Genomic DNA, 12,916 nt, shown 5'->3' with positions numbered 1-12,916 from the left:
CCTTAACCTAAGCATTTCTTTAGGTGTTTATTTTTATAATTAGTATAAAATTCAAGAACCTTTCTAGAGTTGACATTTTCTGGAGTCAGAGCTTTGAGGGGAATTTTATTTTCTTTTTCCTCCTAAAAGAAAATAATCACTTGGACTCGGGGTATGGCTCAAGTGCTAGAGTACCTGTCTAACACATTCGAGGCCTGAGGTCAAACCCCAGTACTACCAAGAAAAAAACCGTCACTGAGGAAAGGTAAAGCTTATTTTTATAAGTATTCATACATCCTACTTCCAGAAGTAATTTAAAGAAGGCTCATGATCTGTTACGTAAGTTAAATAAGATAAATTGAGAAGGAGAAAGTGAGTTATTGTGAATATACAATGCTTCTGACTCTGGATTTTAATGCATCCCAGGCAGACAATAAACAATATAGTTCTTACCAAAAAAGGAAGAATGAATGGTAGGTATCTCTGGAGAGACAAAGATTTTTTTGGCATCAGATTCTAAGTGTGTCTCCCATGAATAAAGAAGAGGAAGGTGGACCATAATTTGGATAGATGCGTTATAACAGTTGAATGTACTTTCATGAAATGTTTCTTTTTTCTTTTTGGTGGAACTGGGGTTTGAACTCAGGACTTCATGCTTGCAAAGCAAGCACGCTACCATTTGAGTACACCTCCAGTCCATTTTGCTCTGGTTATTTTGGAGATGGGTTCTTGAGAACTATTTGCCAGAACTGGCCTCAAACCTTGATCCTCCTAATCTCAGCCTCCCAAGTAGGTAGGTGTGAGCCACCAGTGACCAGCTTTATGAAATGTTTCTTACCCTGACCTTTGATAAATGATTACAGTCTAATTTCAGAATACAATGCAGTGATTCTATGAAGGACAAAGGTAGTAAGTACTGGAAATGCTCCCTTCAGATGAGAAAAAAGAGGAATAGTCAGCTGTACCCAAAGGGTACTCACACCATATATTGGCATCCTTGGGCCAAGTGATGTTCGACTATGGTTTTTTTTGTTTTTTGTTTTTTGTGGGGGTGGTAATTAGGGTTTTGCACACAGGGCCTTGCATTTGCCAGCCAGGTGGCTCTACTACTTGAGCCCTTCCCCTATCCCTTTTGTTTTCATTATTTTTCTAACAGGATTTTGCTGTTATGCCCAGGGTTAGACTGTGGTCCTCCTACCTATGCTTCCTGCATAGCTGGGATGACAGGTGCACACAACCATGCCCAGCCATTGGTCGAGATGGGGTCTTTCAGACATTTTGCCCAGGCTGGCCTTGAACCACAGTCCTCCCTATTGCTGCTTCCTGAGTAGCTAGCATTATAAGCCTTCACAACGATGTGTTTTTAATGGTAATCTGATTTGATTCAAGTATTAGACTAATGGGTAACTAGCATGCCCTAAACCAGTGGTCATGAGGACCAGGTGATAATTGCTTGGAAAATATGGATTCCCTCCCCCTTGAGGTCTGATCACATTCTGGAGCAGGAGCAGGGAAATGTCACTTTTTCCTAGGTAATTCTAAGAAATACACAGGCTTGGTTCCACAGCTTTAGACTCCCTTTTCACATATTAACTTCTTTTAGCTGACTTCCACACAGGCTATAGGGCTGCCCTTTTGAATACACTCAGATTGTAGGGACTTCACTTGGTTTCTAGGCCAAGTGTGCATTTTCCCCAGACGGGGACTTTGGCTTTGTTGTAAAACTGACAAATGCTCATTTGATACCCTGGGAACTAGGGCCATTCGGATGTAAGAATCCTGTGAAGAGAATCTTAACCTTGTTAAGTTGATTCCTTGTTTAATTCTATATGTGCTTCATACTTGTAGAGTTTGGATTCACTGCTACAATTGCTGCCAGGTTGAATCCTTGCTTTTTGTTCTGTCAGTAGCAGTATTTGGGAGGATGAATTTAATTACAAGGTCCTTAATTGAGTAATACAAAAGGTCATTTGGAAAATAAAAAATTTTCATATTAATGAACATTAGTACTGAGCAAGCTTGTGGTGTATGCTTTGCTTTCTGCATAGGTGCATAGATGTATATTACAGACGTGGAAAGTGAGTATGATTAAACATTTGGCCATTTTAGGGCCATTGTTTTTCAATACTTTCCCTATTTAACGTTCTTTCTTCCTAAGTTCTTTTTTTCCTAAAAATTTCATCTTACTGATTTTTTTTTTTTCTGGTGCTGAGGTTTGAACTCAGGGCCTACATCTGGAGCCACTCCAACAGTTCTTTTTTGTGATGGGTTTTTTAGAGATAGGTTCTCATGAACTATATGCCTGGGCTGGCTTAGAACCTCTATCCTCCTGATCTTTGCCTCCTGAGTAGCTAGGATTACAGGCGTGAGCCACTGGCACACTGCTCATCTTACTAATTTTTAACTGGAATCCTACCCAAGAAATTTTTGTTTATTTAGAACTTGGGATATGTATATTTTTTTCCATTTTAGGAGAAGGGAATAAATAAGAAAGTAAACTTATATAAAGGATTCTTTAAAAACTACTGAGGTATAGCTGGGTCAGCTTAGGCTTGGTCCAGTTTAAATTATGAAAAGAAACTTGTTCTTCATAATGACTAGCCACCTTCTTTAAATAAAAATTAAATTATATTTATTATGCTATATAATGACCAGGCACCAGATTGTAGGTTAACTCAGATCTCTTGGGATCACCTCTTCCCAGCCATGTGACTTGGGTCGGTTTGCTTCTCTAGTTTCAGCGTCCTTATTTACAAAGTAGGGAAAGTACTAGGACCAACTGTCTTAGCAGGTTGTAAGGATCAGAGGGGAAAAAGAAATGTAAAAATGTATGAAAACTATAAAATGCTCTATATAGATGAGATTAAAAATACCTCACGAACTGGAAATTCTTAAAATACCCCATTCTCTAAACACAGAAGTTAATTGAAGATTGTGTAGAATCCTGAGTTCCACATGTGGCATCTCAGGCCTGTCCATCACAATCTGTCACACCAGTGGGCCTTCTTTTTCCCTATGGTTCAGAGGTACCTAAATAGCATATGAACTTGTAAATCATAGCCAGTCTTATATTTTAATGAGAAGTCAGTAGATTGGTCAGTTTTTGAACACTTTTCTCATGTGCTAAAACTCAGCATCTAAGTAGGGTTTATTATCTTACAGTTTAAGTCAAAAACAACTAAGGTAGTTGAGTCTTTATTCCAAAGTTTAAGGCAAGCTTTTTAGGTGTGATTTTTAACTATTACACTAATGAAATTTTTTTTTCATATGCAGGTGTTCACGTAAGCATAACTTCCCCACGTCGAGTCCCACCCTTCTTATTAAAAGCATGTTTACAACATTTGGAATGGAGCAGTGCAGGAGGGATGACTATGACCCTGATGCAAGCCTGGAGTACAGTGAAGAGGAAACTTACCAGCAGTTCCTGGACTTCTATGATGATGTTTTGCCTGAGTTCAAGAATGTGGGGAAAGTGATTCAGTTCAAGGTGGGCATGGATATGGGAAGGGGACTGGTACGCTTCACTCTCAAGTACTCAATGCACCAAAGAGCTGGGGCCTAAGCTGGCCACCTAGGTGGAGCCATATGAGCCAGTACTGCCTGGCCTGGGGTCAGACACGCAGGCACTTGGTAAATGTCGGTTTATTCTCTCTCCCTTTCCACCCCCGCTCTGGCTGATGCCATACAGATCCCATATGAAATCATAAGCATGTATTAGCGAGATATTTCCTGAATGCCAGGGTCTGGGTTGGAAAGAACTTGTTATTTATTGAGTGCCTTTGTGCTGCAGCTCTCTTCAGCATTTGAATTCTCTGAGTCGGGTCCTCTGCATATAACTGTCCAACCCTTCACTTAGAGACTTCCTGTGATGGACAGTGTGCCCCTTCCTTCCTGTATAGGTCCCTCACCTAGAGCTGTGTTGTACACAGTGACTCACCTCCACAACTGAGCATTTTGCTACATTATGTTGACAATTCCTGCTTGCAACTTCCGCTCAAGGTACACAGTCTTCTGGAGTTACACAAGAAATATAGATCTTAGATCTTGATTCCTTTTCTTTTTTTTATTCATTGGCTACTTTATTTTTGATGGGGCTGGGGTTTGAACTCAGGGCTTCACACTTGCAAGCATGAATTATTTGCCTGAGCTGGCCTTGAACCATGACCCTCCAGATTTCCGCCTCCCAAGTAGCTAGGATTGTAGGCATGAGCCACCAGCACCTGGCTTCACTGGCTACTTTCAATACTGAACATAATGTCCCAAACTCATGGTTTATGATACAATATACTATGTGAAAAAGAGGCAATCAGATGACACATATTATTTAAAACTATTCCTTAAGGCAAGGGGAAGGTTAAATGTGATCTCTTGCTCCTGGGACCCATTAGTTGAATCTTAACAGAGAGAGGCCTTGTACCTTGTCTATGATTTGATCAGATCTGAACCTGAATAACTTTGTTATATCAGGGCAAAGAAAATATCCCTTAATTTGGAGAAAAAAAGAAATGAAGCCGTGGTGGTTTTTTGTTTTGTTTTTTTTTCCCAGTAGAGTTGGAACAGCCAAGAGACAGAAATACTCATGAAAGTCAAGCCTATTCTTCTATCAACTGGTGTCAAGATTTTTAAAGATTTAAAAAAAAAAAATCCCCTTTAACCTTTTGTTTCTGTGGTTTGCACCTTCCTGTCTTTGTACTACTCAGCACAAGCTTTAGCCACTAGTGGAAATGCATGGTCAACGCCTACACAATATCACATTGAAACACACGCTGAACAAGGAGGCAGTGTGGTTTGACTAGCCCTGTGCTCTCAGATGTGTCACTTTACCTCTGAATGCTGCTTCTTTATCCCAACATCGGAATTGACTTGTGCCACTGGTTTCCCTTATAGAGTCCCTGGATCATACTGCTTCTGTGAAGCAGTAATGGTGGAGTTGCTTTCAGGACTTCAGACTGGTGGCTAGGAATATAGCTCAATGGTAGAGCACTTACCTAGCATACACAAGGCTCTGGGTTCCATTCCAGCAGCACCCACTGTGGCAGCCAGCAACCACTAACCATGACTTGTTTGTTTTGTTTTGTTTAGAAAGCTGATAAGATGGCTGAGCTCATGCCAGTCACACTGGCAGTTACAAATGGAAAACTAGTTAATAAATTTATAGTAGAAAAAAATTCAAAACATTGGATTCAGTATTGAAAATTAATAACAGGTCCTCGGAAATCACTTGGTTAAATGATTTTCGAGCTTCCTGGTACAGTTCACATGGACTCCTGAGGCCTATTCTTCCTTCTAAGGATGGTGTTACAAACTGTCATTGTGCATGGATCCTGTCCCTTTTGGATATGCTAGTAAAAATACTCTGAAACAAATTTATTACATTATCTTCAAAATGAATGTGTAAACACTAGTAGGGGACCTTTTTATAGGCCATTATATAAAAGCAAATCAAATTTCTCATTTTTGAAGGCAAATGGTTAAATGTTCAACATTACTGGTAATAGGAACAGTGCATATGAAAATGAGATGTTATTCACACCTACCTCATAAGTTATAAATTCTATTAATCTCAAAAGTATAGGTAAAGGATGTGTATTATATTAATAAAGCCACTTCAGAGAACAGTTTGTCAATACCTAGTGAAGTGGAAATCGACAAATTGGCATGCTACTTTTGGTTATGCAGACTAGAGAATCTTTCCACCCACAGAAATGTGCTCAAGAGTGCTGATGACGAAAAAAAGGAAAAAAAAAAGAGTGCTGATGACGGTAGTTTGTGGATGGAAAATTGGAAGTACCTTGGGTAGCCATTCCCCATGAGTAGATATATAAATTTGATAATTTGATGTATCTTGTATACAATAGTGAGGATGAGTCATTAAGTTCGTATTATTACATGTTGAAGAATATAAATACCATTTATATAAAAATAAAGTAATACTATATATTACCAGTACATATACATGTTCCTTTGCATATATATACATAAATGTGTATATACCATTTTGTATAATGTAGATTTTTGTGTGATACATGTTTTCTGGCAGGTATACATCCATGTGTGTAGAGAGAGTTATGTATCTATATGTAGATCTACACACACATGCTTGTGTTTGAAACATGAAAGCTACATTCAGCCTCTAGATAGTGCTTACCTAAGTTATGGAGGAGGGAGAAGAATAGAATGGAAGGACTTCACCTTAATGTTTTGCTTATTTAAACATTCTGTCAAAAATGGAAATTTAAATCTGGGTAGTATATCTATGGGCTGATTAATATTCTCTGAATTTTTATGCATGTGTGAAACATTTCATATTTGTGGGAAAAAAAGAAAAAATGGACCTGGATCAACAGGGATCAGATAATTGGGACCTGAAATGCTGCTATGTGCTGAAGTGTATCTTAAATAGACACAAAAATGGGCTAGTATCTCTATTTTGGAATCTGATCAGTAACTACTTTTGGTTATGTTAACCGGAACAAAGTATATCAGATGACTGGATGGTTTCTTCAACTTCTTATGCTAGCATTTTTCATTGCTCCTTAGGTCAGCTGCAACTTGGAACCTCATCTAAGGGGCAATGTGTATGTTCAGTACCAGTCGTAAGTATTGTGAACATGCTTGCCTTCGTGTTTTGTCATAGTATGGTATTTTGTTTCTGTTGATGTCTAGGACTTTCCCAATGGATGGATGGTTTTCGTATGTGAGGTATTTTTCAAAATGCAAATGTTAAGAGCTGATAAAGAAATATAGACAGGATTTGAAAATAATACATTTGCATTTCCTTCTTTGTATACTTGTAAAGTTTTGAACCATTTACAGTATGGTAATGCTATTATAAAATTTTAATGATTAAAATTTAAACTGAAAAAGGATAACTACAATAGAGAATATAAAATATAAATCTAAAGAGACAGAGATGGAAGCCCCAAATAATCTAAAAGTGCATTTGGGCAGCTAGGAGAGTAGTTACTCTGTTATTCTGTTTGTCTTGCTCTTTGCCTAGGCTGCACCATGGCTAATGGGTTCAATTAACCATTGAAATAAGAAGAACAGCAGTCTTAGCTGAGAAAGCATAGGCTGTAACAATGGAAAACACTTCTGCAGTTTTAATGGTACAGTCTTTTGGATTAAGAAGCTTTGACTCAACCCAATTTCCATACATCGAAACCTCTCAGAGGGTTAGTCAAAAAGGTTCCTGAATAAATTGTGAGCTATAGGAGCCTGAATGCTCTAATTAGGACTCCTGAAGCTGTACAAAAACTGTGAACTTGGTGGTCCTACAATTAATGAATAAAAGGATTGATTAATAATAGGATGACTAATAATAGGTTTAATCTTCTTGTTAAGAGTTACTATAAAGTACATGCTTTCATTTTTCATTCAAAGGGAGGAAGAATGCCAAGCAGCCCTTTCTCTGTTTAATGGACGATGGTACGCAGGACGACAGCTTCAGTGCGAATTCTGTCCAGTGACTCGGTGGAAAATGGCAATCTGTGGTAAAGGACAATATGATGATTTCTCCTCCCTCCCCTCCCCCGCATTGTCCCTCTATATAAAGGGATATTCTTTGACAATAAATAATCTTTTAAAGGGGTGAGGCATAGTTTTTTTTTTCTCATGCAGATGACCAGAGATGTTAAAGGACACTGTAGATTAGATCTGTAACAGACCTTATAAGTCACTGTATGGATGAGGTGACCAAGTTCACAATGTATGGGTGACAGAGTTGGGGCTAGAATTTCAGTCTTTTGATCCTCAGTCCTGGGCTCTGTGTCTGACAGTTCAGGAAGCCCAAGAAATGTCTAAAGGCAGCCACATTGACCGTATCACAGTTTCAGAGGTGTTTTTTATTCATTGCCTCTCTTCACTTGAGTTGTTTGTTTCCATCTTTGCCCCTAAGGAATCTTCCATCATGACTGCCACCAAAACAGTACCTGTAGGCAGCATTTCCCACCTCACTTGAAATCGTGCTCTTGTGCATTAGGGACCACTGTTAGGTGTAGGATTAGTTTAGTTGTATGTTTGGTACATTCAGTTAGACTCATTCATCGGACAGTAGCAGCCAAACCAGGAAGTGATTCAGTGCTGCTCAGAGAGTCACCAGCAGCTTCAAAGACCTAGTCATTTTCTGATTTCTAAAAATGGGATTAGCCAAACCAGAACAGTAGTTCCCCAGGTAAAAAGAGATGAGGCTCTTAATGCCTCAGGGATGTACCTTAGCTTTCCTTGTATTTGGGTTTCTTTAACTTACACTCTCATCTGCTTAAAACTTCTTAGTAAAAAGTAGTTTGTAAAGTTTGAATCCTTGGCAGACTTGCCTTAATGGGTGCTGTCATTTTAAAACTATGTTGGGCCTTGTGATGCATGCCTATGATCCCAACATTCAGGAGCTAAGACAAGAGGATCACAAATCTGAGGCCAACCTGGCCTCAATCAGTCAATCAATAAACCATATATGAAGGGGGGTGGGTGGGAGGTTATAGAATACCTTGCTTGGGAAAACATGAAGAACCATTATACCCCAAGTTTAAAGGCTTGGAAATGAAATTGTTTTCTCCATAAGGCAATTACTTTTGCCAGTTCCTGGGAATGCAGTGTGATTTCAGTGAGGTGCTTATGAGTGTGGCTTGGACGTCCCCAAAGCAGGAGCCTTTTTTTTTTTTTTTTTTTTTTAATAACTGCTTTGTTATTCTCCTTAGTGACTAATGATATTGAACTTATTGTATGCTTATTATTGACCATTTGTATATCTTCTTTGGAGAGATGTCTCTTCAGATCCTTGACCCATTTTTAATTGGGTTAATTTGTCTTTATTATTGAGTCAAAGAGTTCTTAATTTTACTTACAAGCATCTGACCACAAATGTGATCTGCACATATTTCCTCCCATTGTATGGGTTGCCTTTTTACTTCGTATGCTTTGAAGCACAAAAATTTTGTGGCTTCCTTTTTATAATTTTTATTAAGTCCAACTGATCTTTTTTTTTTTCTTTTGTCTTTCTTGTTTGTGTATTTGGTGTCCCATCTAGGACTCCATTGCTTAGTGCAGGGTCACCAAGACTTGTGTGCTTTCTTCAGTTACAGATCATCTCTTACATTTAGGTCAGTTTGAGTGAACTTTTTAAAAAATTTTTTTGGCTGGTACTTGTTTGAACTCAGGTCAGGGCTTTCCATTTGGTAATCAGGCACGCTACCACTTGAGCCATGGTTCCATCTGAGTTAATTTTTGTATATATTGTGCTATTTCACTTTCAACTGTTTTATATATGTGGGGAATTTACTGCTTAAAATAAAGTTTGATAACTTCAAAAGGATCTCAGAGTAGTTCAAATAGATTTTAACTATTTGCCTGGGCTAACCTTGAGCCTCAATCCTCCTGAGCTCAGCCACCCAAGTAGCTAGGATTACAGGTGTGAGCTTAATCCAGCTTAATATAGTTTTTAAATATAGGTTTCATTGTAATGTTTCCATACTCAAAAAGATTTTAACTTGACAAGAGCCTTTCATAATAAAAGCTCTTGGTAAATTTAAGGCATTAGGCCAATGTTTATTACCTTTTTTTCTTCTTGAGGTGTAAAGAATTTATTCTTAAAGTATAAAGAAAATACAGCATTTTTCACCAATGGTAGGCCATCTCTTTTGACCAGTGGTTCTGTCTTGCCACAACCATGGCTTCAAAGCATGCTACTGCAGGGACCCTAAAACTTGGTCCTTCAGTGTTAATTGGGAATCTATAAATTGTCAATCAGTGGATGGTGGAAGTCCTAGAAAAAGTAATGTGGTCACCATTTGTTCAGTTAAACTCTGTTGATACAATATTCGGGTGAATTAAACCTTTCAGTTTGTTACCAGAGTGCCTTCTGTTAGAGCATTTGAATGTTTTTGTAATTCTGGGAACCGAACTGTGACATCAATTTATGTAAGCCTCTTTTAAATAATACACAGTAGTAAATAATTCAAACCTATCTGAACATCAGAAATGAACTTCTGAATAGGGTAAAGTGCCATCTTCAGAAAGCAGAATAATAACTGCTGTTATCACTGTACCATTGCAGGGTTGTTTGAAATACAACAGTGTCCAAGAGGGAAACACTGCAACTTTCTTCATGTGTTTAGAAATCCCAACAATGAATTTTGGGAAGCTAATAGAAACACCTACTTATCTCCTGATCAGACTGGCTCTTCCATTGGTAAGAACTTGGAGAGGAGAGAGAGGGTGGGCCACCATGATGAATACTATGGCAGGCCAAGAAGAAGAAGAAGCCCTAGTCTAGACCACTCCTACAAGAGAAATGGGGAGTCTGAGAGGAAGAGGAGTAGTCACAGTAGACATAAGTCTCACAAACACACAGCAAAGAGTCGCGAGAGGCACAGTTCACGAAGCAGAGGAAGAAAAAAGGACCGCAGCTGGAGTCGCAGCCGCAGCCGCAGCCGCAGCCGTAGGAGCAGGAGCCAACAGAGCCAGAGCTCATCCACGTCCAGGAGCCATGGGGGAAGGAGGTCGGGGAGTAGAGACAGAACCACGCAGAGCCCCAAAGCCAAATAAACTCGTTTTGTTCCCAAATGATTGTGTGTCTATTATGACTGCTACTCACCTGGATAGAGAGCACTGAGCTCAGATGGGTTTGCAAGTCTGGTCCAACCCTATGAAGCCTGAAATCTTTTCTAAAAACTTTTTGAAAATCACAAACTGTATTTAGTATAGAAAACATAAACATATAAATAACCTGAAAATTACTCCTGATTCTAACCCTGAGATAACCAATTAACACTGGAGCATTGCTATAAGTCTTTCTTATGCACATTTACATTTTTTTTTTTACAAACACTATATGTGGTTCTAACTGAACATTTTTCACATTACCATATTTCATCAAGCCCATTCTTGGCATTTTTACTCACTGAATAGTGTGCATCAACAGTTTATTCAACTACATCCCTATTGTTGGACTTAAAATGTACTGCTGAAGAATTCTGTGCTGAAAACAATCCTGTAATGGATTGCCTTAACGATTTCCAACATTTCTGACCATCTCCTCTGGATAAATTATATCAAGGAAGGCAATCCAAATTGCCTTGTGTAAAGACTACAGAAATTTTTACTCTATTGATGATAAGCTTTGCTGCTCACATAGAAAGTTATTTTAATCTTCACTAGTTTGGTAAATTTTGTGTCTAAGGGTTTGTTTCTGTACATATTGGCTAGGCTGAGCACTTTTTTCTGCATTTAATGACCATTGAGCCAATCTTGTTTGCCCTTTTAAATCTATTGGATTTTTCTGTACATAAAATCTAAACTTTTTAAAAATTCATATTTTAAATTTTAAGTTATTAGAGATCTCCTTACGTATATCTGCAGTCCCCCTTGAGCTGGGGACTTTCTGAGAGAGTAGGTATTGATTCTAATATCTTGTTGGAAAGTTCTTTACATAGTGGTAAAGCTTTTTGTCATTTCCAGGAAAACTGAAGTCATTGTGATGGAATACATCTCCTGTTGATGCAATTCTGAGATAAAAATCAGGAGTGGTCACAGAAGAATGTAGAAAAGGTTTCCTGCATATTATCCCTAGATTTCAAATCATAAAATTAACTTTTCATTCACATACTTCAGATCTTGAATTCCAGTTATGTGGCATTTGGCAGTTTGAGACTTGGGAATAAGAAAAAGATGCACAAAAGACTGAAAAGTTAACCAAAATGACCTAGGAAGCAGAAGGCCTTACAGATTGGCTCATGCCTGTAATCCTAGTTGCCAGGAGGCAGAGATAAGGAGGATAGGGGTTTAAAGCCAGCCTGGGCAGAGTTTGAGAGACCCTATCTTGCAAATACCCAGCACAAAAATAAGGCTGCTGGAGTGGCTCAAGTGGGAGTGCCTGCCTAGCAAGTGTGAGGCCATGAGTTCAAACTCCAGTACCACCAAAAAAAAAAAAAAAAGTTCTTTGATCTGTAGTTAGTGTGTACACCAGAATAAACTTAAAGAATCCAATTTGTTCCAAACTAAACACCTGCTTCAACTCTGGATTTACCAATGCTGAATAATTATCACTGACGCAGCATTTTTCAATACTTTTCTAACTACAGCAAAGGTTACACGATTAACTGTGGTATGCAAAGCTGGTTTCTTCTTTCCAATGCTGGGAATGGAACCCAGAGCCTCATGCATGTTAGGCAAGGGCTCTACCACTGTGCTACATTCCCAGACCCAAAACTGAAATTGTATTTATTTTTGGCCGTACTAGGCATAGAATCAAGGATCTCACACACTTTTTTTTCCTTTTGCAGATAGGGTCTTGACAACTTTACCTGACTGGCCTGAACTTCATGATCCTCCTGCCTCTGCCACCAGAGTAGCTGGGATTATGGTAAGTATGCGCCACACACCCAGCTAAACTTGAATATTCTTAGATTATGGGGGGAAAAAAAATCCACCCTAAGCTGAAAATAACTTGAGATGCTGGCTGTTGAAGCAGCTCAAGCAGTAAGCGCGCCTGCCTAGCAAGCATGAGGTGCTGAGTTCAAACCCCAGTGCTGCAAGAGATATGACTTTTTCCCTCAAATATTAGTGGGCAGGGAAAATTGGGGGAGTGTAGTGGCGGGGGGGAGTTCATAAACCTCTTACCCGTTATCCTGATAGCCACCTTGAGTTAAATATTAAGGTGTCTATATATAACTTGATGACAAGTTTATCTGCATTGCTGGCAGAAGCTCACAGGTTTTTCATTGAATTGCTGCCTTGAATGGGCCTTTTAAACCTACAAATTTCTGTTTTTAGTAGACTAGCAATTGAATGTAATGGTAGTCCTTTCCTTGTTCTTAAATACCCCCGTTTTAGAATGTAGCATTCCTTTGCCGCTATAGGAGACCCCTTCACTGTTACAATCACTAAAGTTTTGATTTGCTGCTTTCCATTAAGCAGCAGTCTGCAATTACACTGGTCTAAC

At 38.8% G+C, this 12,916-nt stretch overlaps 1 protein-coding gene across 3 annotated transcripts in view; it reads left to right on the top strand.

Moving 5' to 3' along the window:
* The window catches only part of Zrsr2 (zinc finger CCCH-type, RNA binding motif and serine/arginine rich 2), a 50,466-nt gene that overhangs the window by 18,029 nt on the left and 19,521 nt on the right, over positions 1-12,916 (top strand). For 2 of the 3 annotated variants that reach the window (XM_074063928.1, XM_074063927.1), the window contains 4 exons: positions 3,253-3,466; positions 6,520-6,575; positions 7,363-7,472; positions 10,031-10,539. In XM_074063928.1, coding sequence (XP_073920029.1) covers positions 3,253-3,466; positions 6,520-6,575; positions 7,363-7,472; positions 10,031-10,521 — 871 coding nt within the window. In that variant the 3' untranslated portion in view covers positions 10,522-10,539. Of the gene's footprint in view, positions 1-3,252; positions 3,467-6,519; positions 6,576-7,362; positions 7,473-10,030; positions 10,540-12,257; positions 12,338-12,916 lie in introns of those variants that run through there. The other variant, XM_074063929.1, reaches the window with a different exon arrangement.

The sequence above is a fragment of the Castor canadensis genome, chromosome X, assembly GCF_047511655.1.
Source record: "Castor canadensis chromosome X, mCasCan1.hap1v2, whole genome shotgun sequence".
In the NCBI taxonomy this organism is placed as follows: domain Eukaryota; kingdom Metazoa; phylum Chordata; class Mammalia; order Rodentia; family Castoridae; genus Castor; species Castor canadensis.
Note: the sequence above shows the minus strand (reverse complement) of the source record. Positions and strands in the feature narration are given on the sequence as shown.